This window comes from Macaca thibetana, chromosome 7 (genome assembly GCF_024542745.1).
Source record: "Macaca thibetana thibetana isolate TM-01 chromosome 7, ASM2454274v1, whole genome shotgun sequence".
NCBI classification, from domain to species: Eukaryota; Metazoa; Chordata; class Mammalia; order Primates; family Cercopithecidae; genus Macaca; species Macaca thibetana.
Window position 1 is genome coordinate 43206592 of NC_065584.1, and position 20281 is coordinate 43226872.

The 20281-nt window shown below is 44.1% G+C and overlaps 3 protein-coding genes across 3 annotated transcripts in view; all 3 read right to left on the reverse strand.

Moving 5' to 3' along the window:
• PPP1R36 (protein phosphatase 1 regulatory subunit 36) overlaps positions 1-11533 on the reverse strand; it is a 43381-nt gene extending 31848 nt beyond the window's left edge. The window contains exons 1-3 of the mRNA XM_050799287.1: positions 11375-11533; positions 10459-10523; positions 8592-8639 (exon numbers count right to left, since the gene is read on the reverse strand). Of these exons, the coding sequence (XP_050655244.1) occupies positions 8592-8639; positions 10459-10523; positions 11375-11443 (182 nt within the window). The 5' untranslated portion in view covers positions 11444-11533. The remainder of the gene's footprint in view (positions 1-8591; positions 8640-10458; positions 10524-11374) is intronic.
• Positions 1-20281, reverse strand: part of CHURC1 (churchill domain containing 1) — a 476524-nt gene that overhangs the window by 381081 nt on the left and 75162 nt on the right. The gene's annotated exons all lie outside the window — the stretch shown is intronic.
• HSPA2 (heat shock protein family A (Hsp70) member 2) lies at positions 17389-20156 on the reverse strand. Its single transcript, XM_050799253.1, has one exon. It carries the CDS (start codon positions 19775-19777, stop codon positions 17858-17860), a length of 1920 nt encoding a protein of 639 aa, XP_050655210.1. The 5' UTR covers positions 19778-20156; the 3' UTR covers positions 17389-17857.

The following is a 20281-nucleotide window of genomic DNA, read 5'->3' on the forward strand; positions in this document are numbered from 1 at the left end:
TATTCTGATAGCCATCCCCATCAGGGTATAATCTGCAAAAGTAAGACAAGACTTGCCTATGAGTAGGGAGCTAGGTTGTCTCTAAGGGTAAGATTTCCCGTTGTCATTTGACCAGGAGAGAGGCCAGGGAGTTCAAGCTGGGGGAGGGGAAAGGGATCATCTTTTCTTGATCTGAACTTCAGAATACCTAGAAGTCTAGCACTTCTCTTGGCTAGTGGTATAGAAGCTGGCCTACCCCAGGTGGAAGAGGACTAAAACCTCAGAACTTTCAGGGTCTTAAGTTGATGGGATAAAACTTGAATGCCCCCCGAGATCAAGATGTTACTTTATGAAACAGATTATCTGGATTCAGGACACTCCATTTTCCTCCCCTCTCTCTGGCTACAATTTATTGGTCTCCTTCTAAAGCTCCTTTTCTGAGGAATGTTCCTTCCCTAAATGAGGGCCCTCTCAGAACCCCATATGGTTATTCTTCTCATTCCCTCTGAATAATTCCATCTACTTCACTAGCACCAATAACACACAAATTTATATTCAAGGCTCAGATCTTTCTGCACACTTATAAAGTGACACATCAGTCTATTGAACACCATCAATCAGCTGTCTTAGAAGCATTTCAAACTCAGTCTGTCCAAAATAAACACATTCCCCCTTAACTGTGTATTCCCGCCTCCTGTTTCCCCCATCTCAGTAAATAAGTACCACCATCAAACCAGGTGCTCACGCTGGAAAATGGTGTCTTCCTTGATTCCTCCATCACCCTCACCCCTCATGGCTCACTAATCACTAAATTCTTTAATATCTTTGTAAGCTACTTCCCTCTCTTTCCATTGCCACCATCCTAATTTTAGCCATCTGTCAACTGAATTTCTGCAATTGTTTCTTAACTGATCTCCTTGCCTTCAGTCTTGTCTCCCCCAAAACAATTTTCCATCTTTTAGCCAGTCGTTTTTCTTTTTTCTTTTTCTTTTTTTCTTGAGATAGGGTCTCACTGTAGCTTAGACTGGAGTGCAGTGGTACCATCATGGTCACTACAGCCTCAACCTCCAGGGCCCAGATGATTCTCCCACTTCAGCCTCTCAAATAGCTGGGACTACAGGTGTGCACCACCATGCCTGGCTAATTTTTGTACTTTTTGGTAGAGATAGGGTTTTGCCATGTTGCCCAGGCTGGTCTTAAACTCTTGAGCTCAGGCCATCTGCCTGCCTCAGTCTCCCAAAGCGCTGGGATTACAGGCGTGAGCCACTGTGCCTGGCCCAGCCATTTTTCTAAGATGTGGTTTTTTTTTTTTTTTTTTTTTTTGAGACAGATTCTAGCTTTGTTGCCCAGGCTGGAGTACAACAGCGTGATCTCGGCTCACTGCAACCTCCGCCTCCCGGGTTCAAGCGATTCTCCTGCCTCAGGCCTTCCAAGTAGCTGGGACTGCAGGTGGGTACCACCACGCCCAGCTAATTTTTGTATTTTCACTAGAGATGGGTTTTGCCATTTTGGCCAGGCTGGTCTTGAACTCCTCACCGCAGGTATTTCTTCGCCTTGGCTTCCCAAAGTGCTGGGATCACAGGCGTGAGCCACTGCACCTGGGCCTAAGATACAATTCTAATCACAGGTGACTTCTCTGCTTTGATGACTTCCCTATGCCATCTAAATAAAGTTCTAATTCCTCACCATGATATACAAGAGCTTTTATAATCTGGCCCTGGTTTAAATCTGCTTCGTCTGGGACCATATACTCAGCCCAATGAACCACCTGTAGTCCCCACATTATGGCCCATGCGCTTACAGGTCTGGGCTTTGCCCATGTTCCTTCTCCCTAGAATGCACTCTCTTCCTCCCCAATCAAATGGCCCTTTACCTTGCCAATTCCTATTTTTCCTCAGGTCATAGCTTAGATATCACCTCTCTAGGGAAGACTTCTCTGTCTCCTCTGTCCACTGGACTTCAGGAAATCCGGGTCCCATATCTGGATCAGGCCACTTTGGTGAATACAACTTTCCTCAGCCCTGGTGCCCAGCCCAGTGTGGCAGTGGCAGCAATTCCTCGTAAGCGAGCCCCAAGCAGAGCAGCAATCTCAGGGAAAAAGAGTTCGGTTCAACAGCACTGCTAACAAAAAGCTCTCTTTTTGACTATAGCCTGGAAGGGTCTGGTTTCTTTTCAGTAAGAAGGCCAGCATGGATACCCCTGCCTGTACCTCCAAATGCCCAAGCTGTCTGCATTACCTCCTTCCCACCACTCAGTGGAAAAGCTGCAGCTCTCTCTTCCAACCCTGATCTCTGATCTTGATCCCAGTCCCACCTTTCTTTCTCTGTCTATTCATTTTTTCTGCCATAACAAATTCACTTAAGATTTTCCTACCTTTAAATCAAAACTAACAAAAATTCCCAAAACCTTGCCTTACTCCCAGATCCACTAAAGGTTACTATGTCTTTCTTTCCTTCATTCACCGGTAAACCTACTGATGAGAGTAATCTATTTTGGGCCAGGCACGGTGGCTCACGCCTGTAATCCCAGCACTTTGGGAGGCCGAAGTGGGCGGATCACCTGAGGTCAGGAGTTTGAGACCAACCTGGCCAACATGGTGAAACCCCATCTGTACTAAAAATACAAAAATTAGCCAGCCGTGGTGCCACATGCCTGTAATTCCAGCTACTCAAGAAGCTGAGGCAAAAGAATCGCTTGAACCGGGATGGGGAGGTTGCAGTGAGCTGAGATTGCACCACTGCACTCTAGCCTGGGGCAACAGAGCGAGACTCCATTTCAAAAAAAAAGACAAAACAAACCAAAAAAAACAAGAGTACTCTATTTTGGGGGTTGTGTTTGTTTGTTTTTTGAGGCAGGGTCTCACTCTGTTGCCCAGGCTGGAGTACAGTGGCGGAATTATGGCTCACTGCAGCCTCAACTTTCTGGGCTCAAGTGATCCTCCCACCTCAGCCTCCCAAGTATCTGGAACCACAGGCACGCACTACCATGCTCAGCTAATTCTGTCCATCTTCGGGAGAGACAGGGTCTTGCTATGTTGCCCAGGCTGGTCTCAAACTCCTGGGATCAAGTGACCCTCAACCTCGGCCTTTCAAAGTGTTGAGATTATAGGAGTGAGCCACCACACCCGGCTAAGTACTCTATTTTTGCTAGTTTTTCATCTTTATCTTAGATTCTCACCTGTAACTACTGTCATCTGATGTATACCCTACAGCCTTCCTGAAGCTGCTTCTCACCTAGTCCCTAGAGATCCCTAACTTGTTAAATCCACAGGCCTCTTTGCAGTATGTGCCCTCCTCAGAACTCTCCAGCCTGTGACACTGCTGACCCCTCCCTGCCCAATCCTCTTTCTTGGAGAACCTTCTTTTGCCCCTGAGGCCTATCTGTATCAGGGTTTTTCCTCTGATCTTTCTAATCATTCTTTCTCTCTCTTTTTTTTTTTTTTTTTTTCTTTTTTTTTGATACAGAGTCTCTGTCACCCAGGCTGGAGTGCAGTGGCATAATCTCAGCTAACTGCAACCTCTGCCGCCTGGGTTCAAGCGATTCTCCTGCCTCAGCCTCCTGAGTACCTGGGATTACAGGCGCCCACCACCGCACCTGGCTAATTTTTACATTTTTAGTAGAGATGGGGTTTTACCATCTTGGCCAGGCTGGTCTCGAACTCCTGACTTCATGATCCACCACCTAGGCCTCCCAAAGTGCTGGGATTACAGGCGTGAGACACCACCCCCAGCCCATTCTTTCTCTGTCTTTGGCCAATTCCTCTTTGCCTGTCTCCTATTCTTGAGAGCAGTATGAAGATACCGATCAAAGGCTTAAAATGTGTACAATAATTAAGACATATATCAAGCCAATTGTAATGTACAAACCTTATTTTAAAGACTGATTGAAACAAACTTAAAAAATATCAGACAACAGGGGACATTTGAATACCGACTGAATATAATTGAATATATGATATTAAGGAATTACCATTTGTATTTTTAGGTATATAAATAGTAATTCAGTTGTATTCTCCTCCTCCCCCTCTCTGTCCCCCTCCTCCTTCTCTTTCCCCTTCTTCTTCTTATTTTATATATTGGGACTCCCAACCTACATCGGTTGTGTTTTCTAAGGTAATGCTTATTTTTTGAGATACATACTGAAATATTTACAGATGATATGATGCCTGAGATTTGCTTCAAAATAATTGAGGAGTGGGGTAGACAGAGGTATAGATATGAAATTGACTTTAATTTGGTACTTGTTGATGCTGTGTTATAGGTTGGTTGGGGTTCATTACAACAGCTTCCCTATCTTTATATATTTGAAATCTTCTAATATAAAAAGTTATAAGTGGCCAGGCATGGTGGCTCACACTTGTAATCCTAGTACTTTGGGAGGCAGAGACAGGAAGATTGCTTGAGCTCAGGAGTTCCAGACCAGCCTGGGCAACATGGCGAAACCCCATCTCTACAAAAAAATACAAAAAAATTAGCTGGACCTGGTGGCATGCCCCTGTAGTTTCAGCTATTTGCTGGGGGGCAGCAGGTGGGCGTGGTGGGGGCTGAAATGGGAGGATCGCTTGACCAGGAGGTCAAGGCTGCACTGAGCCAAGATCATGCCACGGTACTCCAGCCTACGTGACAAAGTGAGACCCTGTCTCTAAAATTCTAAAATAAAATAAAAAGTTTTAAATGTTTACACACACACACACACACACACACACACACACATTTTGGAGATTTGGTCTTACTCTGTCACCCAGGTTGGAGCACAGTGGTACAATCATGACTCACCACAGCCTCAATCCTCCCACCTCAGCATCCCAGGTAGCTGGGACTACAGCCGCATACCACCAGGCCTAGCTAATTAAAAAAAAAAAAAAAAAAAAATTTGTGGTAACAGAGGTCTCACTATGTTGCCCAGGCTGGTCTCAAACTACTGGGCTCAAGCAATCCTCCCACTTCAGCCTCCCAAAGTGCTAAGAATGCAGATGTGAGCCACCACAGCCAGCCTATTTATACTTATTTTTTTAAGTTTTTAAAATAATGCTGCAAGAAATATAAAATTGACAACAAAATCAAACCTGCAGGGCAGGGTACCGTGGCTCATGCCTACAATCCCAGCACTTTGGAAGCATGAGGCAGGCAGATCGCTTGAGCTCAGGAGTCTGAGACCAGCCTGGGCAACATGGTAAAACCCTGTCTCTACAAAAACACAAAAATTAGCCAGACACGGTAGCATCTGCCTGTAGTCCCAGCTACTTGGAAGGTTAAGGGAGAATTGCTTGAGCCTGGGAGGCGGAGGCTGCAGTGAGCCTGGGCAATGGGAGTGAACCCCTGCCTCAAAAAAAAAAAAAAAAAAAAAAAAGAACCTGAACCTACAAAGACTTCAGATTTTGGAATTATCAGTCACAAAATGTAAAGTAAATGTAACCAGTATGTTGAAAACACAAAATAAAAATAACTCTTTTATTGAGTTATTTATGGTAACTCTTAACATTGGTGCACTGGTGGTCTTTGGGTATACAACTGTGGTAGAATCTTCACTTTCTGCTTTGTACATTTATATACTTGTTTTTCAGTAGATATGTACAATTTTTTAATGAGGAAAAAGATATGAAATGATGGAAATGCAGAATGTTAAGAGAGTGTGTGTGTGGAGAGAGACAGAGAGAGAGGGGAACATCAGAAGAAGATTTGGAAAGCTATATATGTATACCATAAGATGTTAACAGTTACTTGCTGGGTGGGACTGTGCTTTGTTTTTGCTTATTAGTATTTTGCAAATTTTTTTTAAGAGACAGGGTCTTGCTATGTTGTTCAGACTGCAGTACAGCGGCTGATGCTATTCCCAGGTGTGATCATGGCACAATATAACCTCAAATTCTTAGTCTCAAGCAATCCTGTCCCCTCAACCTCCCGACTTACTGGGACTACAGGCACTCACTGATGTTTTTAACCCTTTTCCTATTTAGAAAAAAAAAAAAGTGTAGCTCACTGCCAGCATTCATTTAATTTTACATAAACACCCTCTTTGAGGCTGAAGCAAATCTGACTGATTTTCCATGTGAAAATAAAATATAAAACTATTCTTAGAGTTATTTCTCAACAGAACTAACATCAGAATCATCTCAATCATCAGAATCGTCTATTTCAGAACAATCATATTCATCAACTGAATCTTTGGCTAACAACTGTTCGAGAACGATGTTAACATCATGTGTAGGAATGCTACGTTTTCTAGGATTTGAAATCTTCAGCAATAGACAATTACTATATTTCGTAAGTGGTAATACCACTAAAAACCGAATGCTATAAACAGAATGTCTTTTGTTTCCAAAGTCAATATACTAGAACGATGAGAAAATAATAAGGAAAGCGAGATATTTCATGGCAAAGTTATCTTGGGGTAAACGCTGTAGCTGCAAGCGCCACTGGAGAGTATTCTCTAGGCAAACAAGAAAATGGTTAAATAGTATGATTTAAAAAAATATATTTCATAATTTTTTTAAGAAGGTATTTCCTAGGGTTCCGGCCTCAATCATTCCACTTCCCACTCTAATTTTGCACTTGCCTTTCTCTTAAGGGCCAAACTCCTGCCTACTGGATTCTTAACCTGGGGTCCTATTGGCAGGCACCTTGAATAGTATGCATTTTAAAAAATAAGCTTGTTACCCTTTACCCACTCCACACACTTACTGGCTCTCCCCACCCCTGCTTATCTCTCCATTCGCCTGCCAGAGCTCATCTGGGTCCTAGTCACCTCCATCTTGGATTGCTGCATAATTGTCTTGTCTGCCTAGTTCCAATCTTGCCCTGCTGGGTGTGAGAGCAGTCACTGAACACACCTGCTGCCTTTGCAGCTTCCATCCCTACCACCGTCTACTTTCAACCACCTCTGCCTCAGCCCTGCCCCTTCACTACCAACTGGAGTAATGTAAGTCCCCAGTAGCACTGTCCGTAAGTCCCCAGTAGCACTGTCCGTAAGTTCCCAGTAGCACTGTCCGTGACAGAAAAAGCATGTTCCAGTTAAAGAGTCCTCTCTGACTTGGAACCTATCTGTTAAAATTTGTGATGAAGCCAGGTGCAGTGGCTCATGCCTGTAATCCCAGCACTTTGGGAGGCCAAGGCGGGCAGATCACCTGAGGTCGGGAGTTCGAGACCAGCCTGACCAATATGGAGAAACCCCGTCTCTACTAAAAATACAAAATTAGCTGGGTGTGGTGGTGCATGCCAGTAATCCCAGCTACTCAGGTGGCTGAGACAAGAGAATCGCTTGAACCCGGCAGGCGGAAGTTGCCGTGAGCCAGGACTGTGCCACTGCCAACTTGGGCAACAAGAGAGGGACTCTGTCTCAAAAAAAAAAAAAATTATGATGGAATATGCTCAGATTTTAACAGGGAACCAATACCTGTATTTCCAATGAATCCAAATACCAACTCTGACCTAAAATACACAAGGGTCTGCCTTCCTCTACCTGAGCAGGTAGATGCCCAAGGTAATCCTGATACTATAAGGCTCACCACATTAAGTTACTTAAACACAAAGCAGCTCTACCAAAAACGGGCTGGCTCAACCCCATCTGTTCTTCATAATATTCCTTTTCCACCTCCCTTAATGGCCCCCCAGTTTGTGTACTCCACATAGTCTGGGGTTTGGAGTTTTTTTGGTTTTTTCTTTGAGTTATAACTTACATGTAGTAAAGTGCATAAATCTTAAAGTGTGCAGCTTGATGAATTTTTTACTATGTATATACCCACAAAGCTATCACCCAGATCAACATATAGACCATTTCTACCACCTCAGAAGGTTTCCTTATACTGTCTCCCACTGCTACCAGTTGATAACTCCCTAAAGGTGACCACTATTTTTTATTTACTCTTATCATTAAAGTTATTTTTTGCCTACTTATTAAAACTTTTATACAAATGTAATCATGCAGTATGTACATTTTTGAGTCTGGCCTCTTTTGCTCATGTTTTTATATGTTGTCATATAACCTACATTTTAAATCATACCATCATGTAGCTATTCTCCAAAATTAGTGGAAATCGAATCAAGCCACAGTTTAATTTGGTAACAAACAAAAAGAAACTTTAGTTTATGAATACGAATATTTTACAGATATGAAAGATGATATGAAACTGAGAGCCGTGAACTTATTAGTAGGCTCAAATATGAAATAGCACCATTTGGGGTGGGTCATCAGATTAGCACTGAAAATTAGTTTGAAAAATACTGTCAGCCAGGTGCAGTGGCTCACACCTGTAGTCCCAGCACTTTGGGAGGCTTAGGAGGGTGGATCACTTGGGCCCAGGAGTTCGAGACCAGCCTGGGCAACATGGTGAAAACCTGTCTCTACTAAAAATACAAAAAATAAGCCGGGCATGGTCGTGTGGGGACTAGGCTGAGATGGGAGAATCACCTAAGCCTGGGAAGTCGAGGCTATAGTGAACCAAGATCATGCCACTGTCCACCAGCCTGGACAACAGGAGACTCTATCTCAAAAAAAAAAAAAATGGCACTTAATATTCATATACACATTCTCTTGTGCTTTAACATGTATTTTGACTCCTGTAACTATCTTGTCTGTCTAATCCAAAGCTATTTCACTGTCTATCTCACACTTACTGAGGGTGATGTTTCAGGAGCCACTGGACAGAATCTTCTGCAGCAAACCTGAGAAAGAAAACTGAAATTACTGCTTTGAAGTGATGGGTTACTCAGAAATACTCAAATATATATTCTATAAAATGTAAACTTTTGATTTTGACTGTAATAAAATGTTAAGCCTTTGAATTATTGTTTAATTACATGTCATTATATTTATAATGTAACTATAAACATCTAGTGTAAATATATATGTCTGCTTAGCTAACTCCTTTCCTGACCTCCAGCCCCATTTGTCCAACAGCCCAAGACATATTAATGTGAACAAGTCATAGCAACCTGAAACACACGGCCAGTTTTGTCATGCTATTTATTTATTTATTTTTGAGATGGAGTCTCTCTCTGTTGCCCAGGCTGGAGTGCAGTAGCTCGATTGGCTCACTGTAACCTCCGCTTCCCACGTTCCTGCAATTCTCCTGTCTTAGCCTCCCAAGTAGCTGGGATTACAGGCTCCCGCCATCACACCCGGCTAATTTTTGTATTTTTAGTAGAGGTGGGGTTTCACCATGTTGGCCAGGCTGGTCTCAAACTTCTGACCTCAAGTGATCTGCCCACCTCAGTCTCCCAAAGTGCTGGGATTACAGGCGTGAGCCACCAAACCGGCCACCAGTTTTGTCACTTTAATGCTGTATATGGGTGAAGGGCAATCCCAGCCACCTGATCACCCAAGTCAGACACAACTAGGAGCCAATCTAAACACCTGCTTTTCCCTCTCTCTTCACATCCAATCCCCACATCCTATCTAAACATCCTGTCAATCCTATCTCTTAAATATTTCTTAGTCCTTTGCCTTTCTATTTTTACCAACATGGAGTTAATTCTAACTCTCGCTATTGCTTACTTTTATAATTATCTGTAATCCTATAACTGACCTTCTAATTGATCACCTGCATCTATTCTTCCTCTGTTTGAATCTAGCAGATTCTTTGAACATGCTCAATAAATATTTATTGAGTACCTACTTAAGAGGTTCTGTAGATGGCTCCAGAGACCTGAAGATGCATAAGACAGTTTCTGCCACTGAGGAGCTTACTGTCTAGTTGAGGGAGACAGTGAGTACACGAAAAGGGCTTTGGCATTAGACAAATCTTGGTTCAAACTATCAGTTCTGCTACTTACTGGCTGTATGACTTTGGTTCAGTTGCTTAATCTCCCTGAGCCTTGTTTCTTCATCTATAAAATGAGGACATTAATGTTCACTTTCCACAGTTGTTTTAAGAATTGGAAAAATATGTAAATATCTGGCACATAATCAGTGCACAACAGAGTGTCTAGTATTATTAGTTTAGCTATACACTTGTTAAGAGTCAGTGTCTTCTTAATAGAGATTAGAATCAGTTTTTCCTAATTTAGTAATTTTATCTTGTGAGATTCACCATCTATTGCAGCAGGTATAATATGGTCCCATTAATGTAAAACTGTATTTCTCTAACTCAAAAAGGCAATTTTATAAAGTAATTAAAAACGTGGACTCTGTAAATCAAACAGACCTACATTTAAATAATCTTAGTCACCTCTGAGCTGTGTGATTGGGCTAAGTCACTTAATTTTCCTCAAATCGCTGAACCCTTTGAAACCTCAGTTTCTTCATCTGTAAACTGGTTAACATGCAGCTGTTTCAAAGAGTTGGTAAACTGGTTAGCACAGTGTCTGGTCCATATGAAGCAGCTGATAAGTGTTCAGAGAAAGGCCGTTCACTGAAATGATTGTCTCCAGATGGTGAGGTTTCAGTGGGTATTTATCCTTTATACTCTTCTGTGTTGCTTTTTTTCCCCCCAGGCACATGTAATTTTTATAAAAACTCTAATAAAGTGTTGTTAAAATTTACCTTCTGAATTCAAGAGTTCTGGTTTCATCTTTCCAGTACCACATCCCTAATCGCAATCCCAACTGCTGTAAAACGAAATGATTGCAGCAAAAATAATTAAAAGCTCAATTTACAATCCACATGCGACAACAAACCTTTAACAATAATTCCTACTTACTAACACACCTTTTAAGTAATAAAAAGGAAACAAAAAACAATAGTTCTTACTAGTTCCTCTTTACACTTCCAATAAGAGTGTAGAATCCTAAAGTGTTAAACGTGAAGCTAGGATTTTATCCCTTTGATTTTAGGTGTGGTTTCAGTAAAAAGGCAGGAAGGAGGGAGAGGGAGAAAGGAAGGGAGGAAAGTAGACAAGGAAGAAAGAAGAGGAGGAGGAAGGGAAGGGCGAAAGGAAGGAAGGAAATTGAGACTACATATAGCTCATCATAGCAATTTACCAATTAATTGGAATTCAGACAATAAACTGATGCCCAGGACAACCTCAGCTGTCTAGTTCTGGAGCCTTCCAGGCTCCAACACTGCCCTTCACAGGCAGTGGCAAAAAGTAAGTACACCCTTTTCACCTGTGGAAGCTAGCACCCCACCATCCTTTCTACCCAGAGCGGGGCTGCTTCCCCTGCAGTAGGTACCCTTATTTTGCAGACAACCAATTTGAGGTGGTGAGGTGGGATTTCGTAAATACCTAACTACCTGCGCAGGGAGCCAGAATTCAATTCTGACCATCTGTCAAATACACCAGAGGTTTTTTTTTTCCAGGCAAATATGGCCAGGTGTCTCTGAGAACCGCCAGCCCGGGACGAAGGCGACGACCTGCCTCTGGAGGAGGGCGAGGGGCGCGGCGCCAAGAGCCGGTTGGGGGCAGCAGGGCCCGCCTTGCTCCCAGCCCAGGTATGGGGGCGACCAAGGCTGCACTTACATCCATTAAGTAAGGCGTCTGCCCACCTAACCGCTTCCTCCTCGCATAAAACTCGGGCACCCGGTACATGGCCTCTCCCTGGCCGCCACACGGCGTCGCCGAGGATACCGCCCGCAGGCGCCTGCACCCGGCGGCCCGGGGCGCTGAGCGGGGCGGGGCGTCGCTTCCGTCCTCGGCCGCGCGGGCTGCTGCCGCACGCAGGCTTCTGCCGAGATTTCCAAAGCCCAGCCTGGTGCCCTGTTTCCCAGTCTTAAAAGCCGTGGAGACTTATTGGCCTATCCATTGAAAAGCCGCCCAGGGCATCATGCTTCATGGCATTCCAACCGTAAACTTCATGAAGTTATTCACTTTACTGTTTTAATTGGAGTAACTACATTCAGCCCTAAGGGAAGAAAGATCCATCTCTTCCAAACTTTCATGATTACCACTATTATTAAGTTCAAATCCAGGATGGACCTAGGTTGATGAGGAGAGCAGGGTTGAGGTGGGGAAGCAGGGTAGCCTCGTGGAAGAGAACCTGGGTACGGAAATAAGAACAGTTGTGCTGCTTAACGAGCTGTGGAACCTAGGACAAGACTACTCTGATCCTGCTTCTGAAAACACCAAATCAGGGGTTATGTGGATTTTTAAGGAGTGGTGTGTGTAAAGCACCAGTCTTAAGTACTCAAAATTAGTGTTGCTCAAAAACAAAGAACCTTCCTTAGTGTCAATGGGTATTCAATTGATGTTTTTACATTTACACTTTTCAAATCATATGTCTTGTAATTCCTTCTTGCAACTGAGTTGATAATGCTGATTCTGGTTGATTTTTTTTTTTCCTTCCAGCTCTGAGTGAGCAATGCTAGATGATGCAACATGATTGGGAATGCCTAGTATATTCTTTTGTATCACCACAGTGTAATTGGCATGAGAGGCTCATAAGTAGTGGGTATATACTCCCATAAACTTTTAAATTATGTCAGTAGGCATCCCACTGCTTCTTCTGTTCCCACCCTCCCAGTCTCACTGCTTGGTAATACACAATTTCTGGCTACAGCAATTAAATAGTAATCATCTAGACTCATGTTCTGCTCACTTGAGTCCATTCTGGCAGCTGTTCATTTGGTCCAGATATATGGAAACCCACCTATATACTGGCTGCAGACAAGGCTTTCTTACTACATGATGACACGCTTGAAAAGGAGAATATCCCATATATGCCGAGAGCTTTTCACCAAGTAGTGAACATAACTTGGGGTGGACAGGACAGGGAAATAATGAGGTAAAGCTCCAGAAAAGATGAAGAAAGACCAAGGAATCTGGATGGCATCCAATCACTACACAATCATTATCGGGAAGAACAAACTAGTGGTCAGTAAACCTCTTCAGTTCATCCCAATAATATGTGGAGAAGTGCTGATAGAAAACTTAAGATCTATATATCTTATCACAGAATAAACTTAGGATGTCTAATGTACAAAACTTAGGTAAAAATAAAAGTTGAGAGTCCAAAACAATATCTACTTAAAAATTAAAGGAGAATTTATTTCGCATATGATAGAGGGACATAATATTTAAAGGAAAGTTTCAGTAACTCCGAAGGGACAATCTTATACTTCTCTATCACTTTACCCCAAACAAAAGCAGGAAGAAAAGATTGTTTTTACATCTCTAAATCATTACAGTACTTATTTTAAAAAGTGACCCACCTATTTCCTAAGGTACATTTTTCACCAATTAGGTTTCTTTTTAAATGACATTAGAAACTCACAACTAAAACTGGAAATACGATTTTCCCTTTAAATAAAAAAAAACACAATTGATGATATTTAAAGTAGGGATGAAAGTACCTTCTAAATATTTGATAACTCCAAGTGTCCTGTGAGGGAATTTTCTTTTGCCTAATTAAGAGAACCTTAAGGTCATATAACTATCTAAGAGCATATAATATATAACTAAATTGCTGGTCCCAGATTTTAGGTCCAAGACATTAACTGAATATAATGCATGCTAATTCTATAAAAAAGATAATGGACAGAATTATTATTATTTTTTTTGAGACAGTCTTGTTCTGTCGCCCAGGTTGAAGAGAGGTGGCACGATCTCAGCTCACTGCAAGCTCTGCCTCCCGGGTTCACGCCATTCTCCTGCCTCAGTCTCCTGAGTAGCTGGGACTACAGGCACGTCCACCATGCCCAGCTAATTTTTTGTATCTTTTAGTAGAGATGGGGTTTCATCATGTTAGCCAGGATGGTCTCGATCTCCTGACCTCGTGATTCGCCTGCCTCGGCCTCCCAAAGTGCTGGGATTACAGACGTGAGCCACCAAGCCCAGCCAGTGGACAGGGTTTTATAATTCTACCTTAAAAAATTAACTTTCCACAGAAGAAAACAGCAATGCAAAATTTTGAATCAGCAACTCCTTTAAAAAAAATTTTTTTTTTTCCTGACACTATACATCTAGAGATGGCAGCTCCTGTTTTTTTGTTTGTTCGTTTGTTTTGTTTTGAGACAGGGTCTCACTCTGTCGCCCAGGCTGGAGTACGGTAGTCTGATCTCCGCTCACTGCAACCTCCGCCTCCCAGGCTCAAGCGATTCTCCCGCCTCAGCCTCTCGAGTAGCTGGGACTACAGGGGCACGCCACCATGCCTGGCTGATTTTTCTATTTTTAGTAGAGACAAGGTTTCACCATGTTGGCCAGCCTGGTCTCGAACTCCTGACTTCAAGTGATCTGCCCACTTTGGCCTCCCAAAGTGCTGGGATTATAGGCGTGAGCCACCATGCCGGGCGAGCAGCTCCATTTTTGAGTGTTTATTTACTAAGCCTTCAATTAAAAGACAACCTAATCTACATTGAAAGACAGGGGAAGAAAGGGCCTATGACATCTTGGTATGTTCTAAGGGAAAGACATTTCAACATTAAGCATCACCCTATTAAATTTCAGAAATGCATATACCCTAAAGTATTTCCATTTCAAAAGCTATATCAAGCTATATCAAGGCTGGGTGCGGTGGCTCAGGCCTGTAATCCCAGCACTTTGGGAGGCTGAGGCGGGCAGATGACCTGACGTCAGGAGTTCAAGACCAGCCTGGCCAACATGGTGAAACCCCGTCTCTACTAAAAATACAAAAATTAGCCAGGCGTGGTGGCGGGTGCCTGTAATCCCAGCAACTCCAGAGGCTAAGTTTGAACTGCTTCAAATTGCTTGAACCCAGGAGGCAGAGGTTGCAGTAAGCCGAGATTGTTCCACTGCACTCCAGTCTGGGTGACAGAAAAAGACTCTGACTAAAAAAAAAAGCCTATATCGAGAATAAACACTGGGGCCAGGCATGGTGAGTCAGGCCTGTAATCCCAGTACTTTGGGAAGCCAAGGCGAGCAGATCACTTCAGGTCAGGAGCTCCAGACCAGCCTGGTCAACATGGTGAAACCCTGTCTCTACTACATAGTGCCAGCTATTCGGGAGGCTGAGGTGGGAGAATCACTTGAACCCGGGAGGCAGAGGTTGCAGTGAGTCATCGCACCATTGCACTCCAGCCTAGGCAACAGAGCAAGACTCTGTCTCAAAAAAAAAAGAATAAATACTGGGCTTTTGCCGGGTGCAGTGGCTCATGCCTGTAATCCCAGCACTTGGGGAGGCCAAGGTGGGCAGATCACCTGAGGTTGGGAGTTCAAGACCAGCCTGACAAACATGGAGAAACTCCATCTCTACTAAAGATACAAAATTAGCCGGGCGTGGTGGTGCATGCCTGTAATCCCAGCTACTTGGTAGGCTGAGGCAGGAGAATTGCTTGAACCCAGGAGGCGAAGGTTGCAGTGAGCCGAGATCGAGTCATTGCACTCTAGCCTGGGCAACAAGAGCAAAACTCCGTCTCAAAGAAAAAAAAAAGAATTTTAGATAAGTGCCTGTCAGAGAAATGTACTTCTTCCGTCCCTTAACACACACTCTCACTCGCTCGCTCTCTCTCTATATATATTGAATTTGCTTTAGTCATGACCTCTAGTCCCCAACATAACCCACTACTTAGTTCAAATGATACTAGTTATTCCTTAAACTGTAATTTAGCCCCATCCTAACATCAAGTACTTTTCCACTGTTATTTGACTATGGCTGATCTAACATCTGCAAAGGAGTTCCCAGGAGTTATCAGGTTACCAGTTTCAACTGACCCCTGGAAAGTGAATGGCTACTTAGGTGGCTTTATCTTAGTAATATGCAAATCTAGGTAAATTTGAAAAGAGAGAATTAAATAAGAAACACTCTCAAGAATGCTAGGAGTTTTACAAATTACTTTTCAAAATAGAAAATGAAGTATCTGCCCAGACTGATGTTAGTATTATAGCAAGTTACCGGAGGCCAGGCCGCAGGATCAAAAACTACCAATGGTCATTTTCTGATACTTTAGAAACTAATCTCTTAAGTGAGGTCTAAAATGAGTCATACCAAACTACATTTACAGAAGGACTCCATTGTATTTTGAAGTTAGAGCAAGGAATGAACACTTTCAACAAATAAAAGACTAATAAAAGGGTAACAGAATGGGTACTTGGTAAAACTCACAGTAAACGTCACTCTAAAGCTACAATTAACTTGATTTTGTAGTACCATAGTAGTTTGTCACATATTTATGCCTATAGTCCATGAAACACCATTAAATGCTTGTTGCTGAAAAATTTCCACCAATGTGACACCAGCACTGATAAATTGGAGTTACCTTTAGCTTTTCACAGTATAAAAAGCAGTTTCCTTTAAAAAAAAAAAAAAAAAAAAAAGGTTTTTAAGTTTATTTTGAAGGAATTTCACTGTTAGCTATTTATATTCCTCCCCTCTACCCAAATGAAGCTTGCTAAAAAGGAAAAAACAAAAACAAAAAAAACCTTATCTGTACTTAAGAGTCAACTCTTGTATGAAAGGGTCATTACCAAAGGCCAGTATTCTTAGGCTAACTTCTTACCTAGTTTTAAAATTATTACTCATTCCATTATTCATAAAATTAATCTCTCTGAATGACATAGATGGGTCCACTACTAAATTGAAGATAAAGCTTTCATAACTTGTCTTATGAGCAACATGAAGCAAACCTATATCATTTGGAAAGATATCAAAATGTCTATGTGTGGTAAAAACATTAGGTTAACTATGCATTTTCCTATTAGTTTTACTGAATTTCTCCCAAGTTCTCCTTAAAGAAAGTAAGAAAAGAGTAGTCATGTCATTTCACTAAAAAATAAAAATGAATTCCTTTCTCTGAAGGATGTGAATTTTAAAGATTAAGTCCAGGATAGTGGATCACCAAAGGGTTGCAATATTCCTATCTATAACAATCTCAAATTGGTTATGGAGGAAAATGGACAAGTTGTATATTAACAAAATACAAGACTATCTAGTACAGTTTGCCTTTTAAAAAAGAAATCTATTGTAGTGATTTAAGGCAAATATTGCAAAAGCATTACGATCCCCAAACCAGAAAAAAAAATAATAATCTGTGTTTCCCTACCCAAGTAATTCTAACTGCAGGAAACATGTTATTAGAATTTGCCATAAGCTTAGAAGTTGAGCTGTTTTACTAGAAAATTAAACAAGTTTGACTAAATTTAAACTCACTATTAAATCACTTGAAAGCTTGCCTGCTGTCTCTTGTTTCAGGCTCCTGTATGTCACAAAATTAACTTGTTTCCATACTTTCTTTGGCAATTATAAGACAACTTCTGCCCAGTTTTTGTTAAAGGCTCATTTTACACTTAACCCCAGAATATAGCTCATATTTTCCTGGAATATTCAGGTGAATTTTCATTTGGACACTTAAGTTGTAGGAGTTTGGGTACACTAGGAAGACCCCCAGTCAGGTTTCTGTATTTAAGGGTGGGTGAAGTTTACCCAGATTCTTCTCCCCTTAAGTTGTTGGAATTCAAGGCAGCACCCTCATCTGGGAATTAAACAAGATTGGTCAGATAAATTTCACATCATACTAATATCTTAAAAGACTAATATGGGTAAAATATAAAGGAAGGAAAATTGAAAACTCCAAGACAGTAACTTTGAGATCAATTTCAGCTTTACTTTACATTTGCATTTATGCATTTGTTTGCAAAAAGTATACCTGTCCTTAACAGTACTGCAGTGTTCAGTTTAAAGTAGTACATAAAAATAAACAATTTAAGCTCCTATATATTTTATTGTTTCCAAGCTTCTATAGAACAGGTGTGCAAACTTCAGGTTTCTCATCTCAAACGAATCTCCATGCATAAACTAATCAAAAATGCTCAAGTCAGCAAACACGCAAAATGCATTAAAGAGAAACCTCAAATAATGTTTTTAAAAAACAAACTTTGGAACTAACCTTTTATAATTAAACTAAGTTGTTGCACCTCTCCTTTCATTTGCATATACCAAAGACTTCCAACAATAGATCTCCTACTTGGCACAAGGACATTTCAAAGAAACAAAAAAAAAAAAAGAGAGAGAGAGAGAAAGGCAAAGAGGTTTACGCTGACTTGAGTTCAAGCTTAGTCCACTTCTTCGATAGTCGGTCCCCCGGAGGCTCCTGAACCGCCGCCGCCGCTGCCGCCGCCAGGACCACCTTGGTAAAGTTTGCTGATGATGGGGTTGCAAACTCTTTCGAGCTCTTTCTGCTTGTGTTCATACTCATCTTTCTCTGCCATCTGGTTTCGGTCGAGCCAGTTGATCACCTCCTGACACTTGTCGAGGATCTTGTTTTTGTCCTGCTCGCTAATCTTGCCCCTCAGTTTCTCGTCTTCCACCGTCTGCTTGATGTTGTAGGTATAGGACTCCAGGGCGTTTTTGGCTGCGACTCGGTCACGATTCGCCTCATCTTCCGATTTGTACCGCTCCGCCTCCTGCACCATTCGGTCAATGTCGTCCTTGCTCAGACGACCTTTGTCGTTGGTGATGGTGATTTTGTTTTCCTTACCGGTGCTCTTGTCGGCGGCGGTAACGTTAAGGATGCCATTGGCGTCAATGTCGAAGGTGACCTCGATCTGCGGGACCCCGCGAGGCGCAGGGGGAATCCCGGTCAGGTCGAACTTGCCCAGCAGGTTATTGTCCTTGGTCATGGCCCGTTCGCCCTCGTATACCTGCACCAGCACGCTGCTCTGATTGTCCGAGTAGGTGGTGAAGGTCTGCGTCTGCTTGGTGGGGATCGTGGTGTTCCTCTTGATGAGTGGGGTCATGACACCGCCAGCTGTCTCGATGCCCAGCGACAACGGGGTCACGTCAAGTAGCAGCAGGTCCTGCACATTCTCCGATTTGTCGCCGATGAGGATGGCCGCCTGCACCGCGGCGCCATAGGCCACTGCCTCGTCGGGGTTGATGCTCTTGTTCAGCTCCTTGCCGTTGAAGAAATCCTGCAGCAGCTTCTGGATCTTGGGGATACGAGTGGAGCCGCCCACCAGCACGATCTCCTGGATCTGGCCCTTGTCCAGCTTGGCGTCGCGCAGCGCCTTCTCCACCGGCTCCAGGGTCCCGCGAAAGAGGTCGGCATTGAGCTCCTCGAAGCGGGCGCGGGTGATGGACGTATAGAAGTCCACGCCCTCATACAGCGAGTCGATCTCGATGCTCGCCTGCGTGGACGAGCTCAGGGTGCGCTTGGCGCGCTCGCAGGCGGTGCGCAGCCGCCTCACGGCGCGCTTGTTAGGCCCAATGTCCTTCTTGTGCTTGCGCTTGAACTCCTCCGCCAGGTGGCTCACCATGCGGTTGTCGAAGTCCTCACCGCCCAGGTGAGTGTCGCCGGCCGTGGACTTCACCTCGAAGATGCCGTCCTCGATGGTCAGGATGGACACGTCGAAGGTGCCACCGCCCAGGTCAAAGATGAGCACGTTCTTCTCGCCGCCCGCACAGCCTTTCTTGTCCAGGCCGTAGGCGATGGCCGCCGCTGTGGGCTCGTTGATGATGCGCAGCACATTGAGCCCCGTGATGGTGCCAGCGTCCTTGGTGGCCTGGCGCTGGGAGTCGTTGAAATAGGCGGGGACCGTTATGACGGCGCTGTGCACCTTGCCCCCCAGGTAGGCTTCTGCGATCTCCTTCATCTTCGTGAGGACCATGGAGGATATCTCCTCCGGGAAGAAGGTCTTGGTCTCCCCCTTGTACTCCACTTGCACTTTGGGCTTGCCTCCCTCACTCACCACCCGGAATGGCCAGTGTTTCATGTCCGACTGCACTGTGGCATCCTCGAACTTCCGTCCAATAAGCCTCTTGGCGTCGAAGATGGTGTTGGTGGGGTTCATGGCCACCTGGTTCTTGGCGGCGTCGCCGATGAGGCGCTCGGTGTCCGTGAAGGCCACGTAGCTAGGGGTGGTGCGGTTGCCCTGGTCGTTGGCGATGATCTCCACCTTGCCATGTTGGAAGACCCCCACGCACGAGTAGGTGGTGCCCAGGTCGATGCCGATAGCCGGGCCACGGGCAGACATCCTGACTGAAAGGCGAGCGGCGTTAGGATGGGGAAACCAGGGAGATGAACTCCGCGGAGTCAACTAACGGTCACCTCCCACCAGACACCACGGGCACTACCAGCAACTCTCAACACTCCGCGCCCAGTTCCCGGTTCTTATAGCCGCCTCTGGGAGCTCCCAGACCCAATCCGCTCCCGGGACCGCCCTCACAAACTCTTCCAGCTCCACCACAGGCTTGCCTGGGTCGGAGTGACTGGCCCGTGGCCCAACAGATTTCAAGTTGGACGAGGGGCGGGACTCCGGCCCCCGCCAGGAGAGAGAGGGGCGGCCGTTATGTAAATAAGGTTCCTCCCTGACTCTAGGCCGCGGGGCCGCGGCGCCTCGCGCGCCTCCTGCTGCTGGCGGGCGTTGGGCGCGCGCTCCCAGAGCCAGGTGTACGCGCTTTTTCGCGGTGTTTGCCCTAGCCGATGGGCATCGGATTGGCAGGGCACGCGACCAGTGAGCAGCGCGGACTGAGGCGTG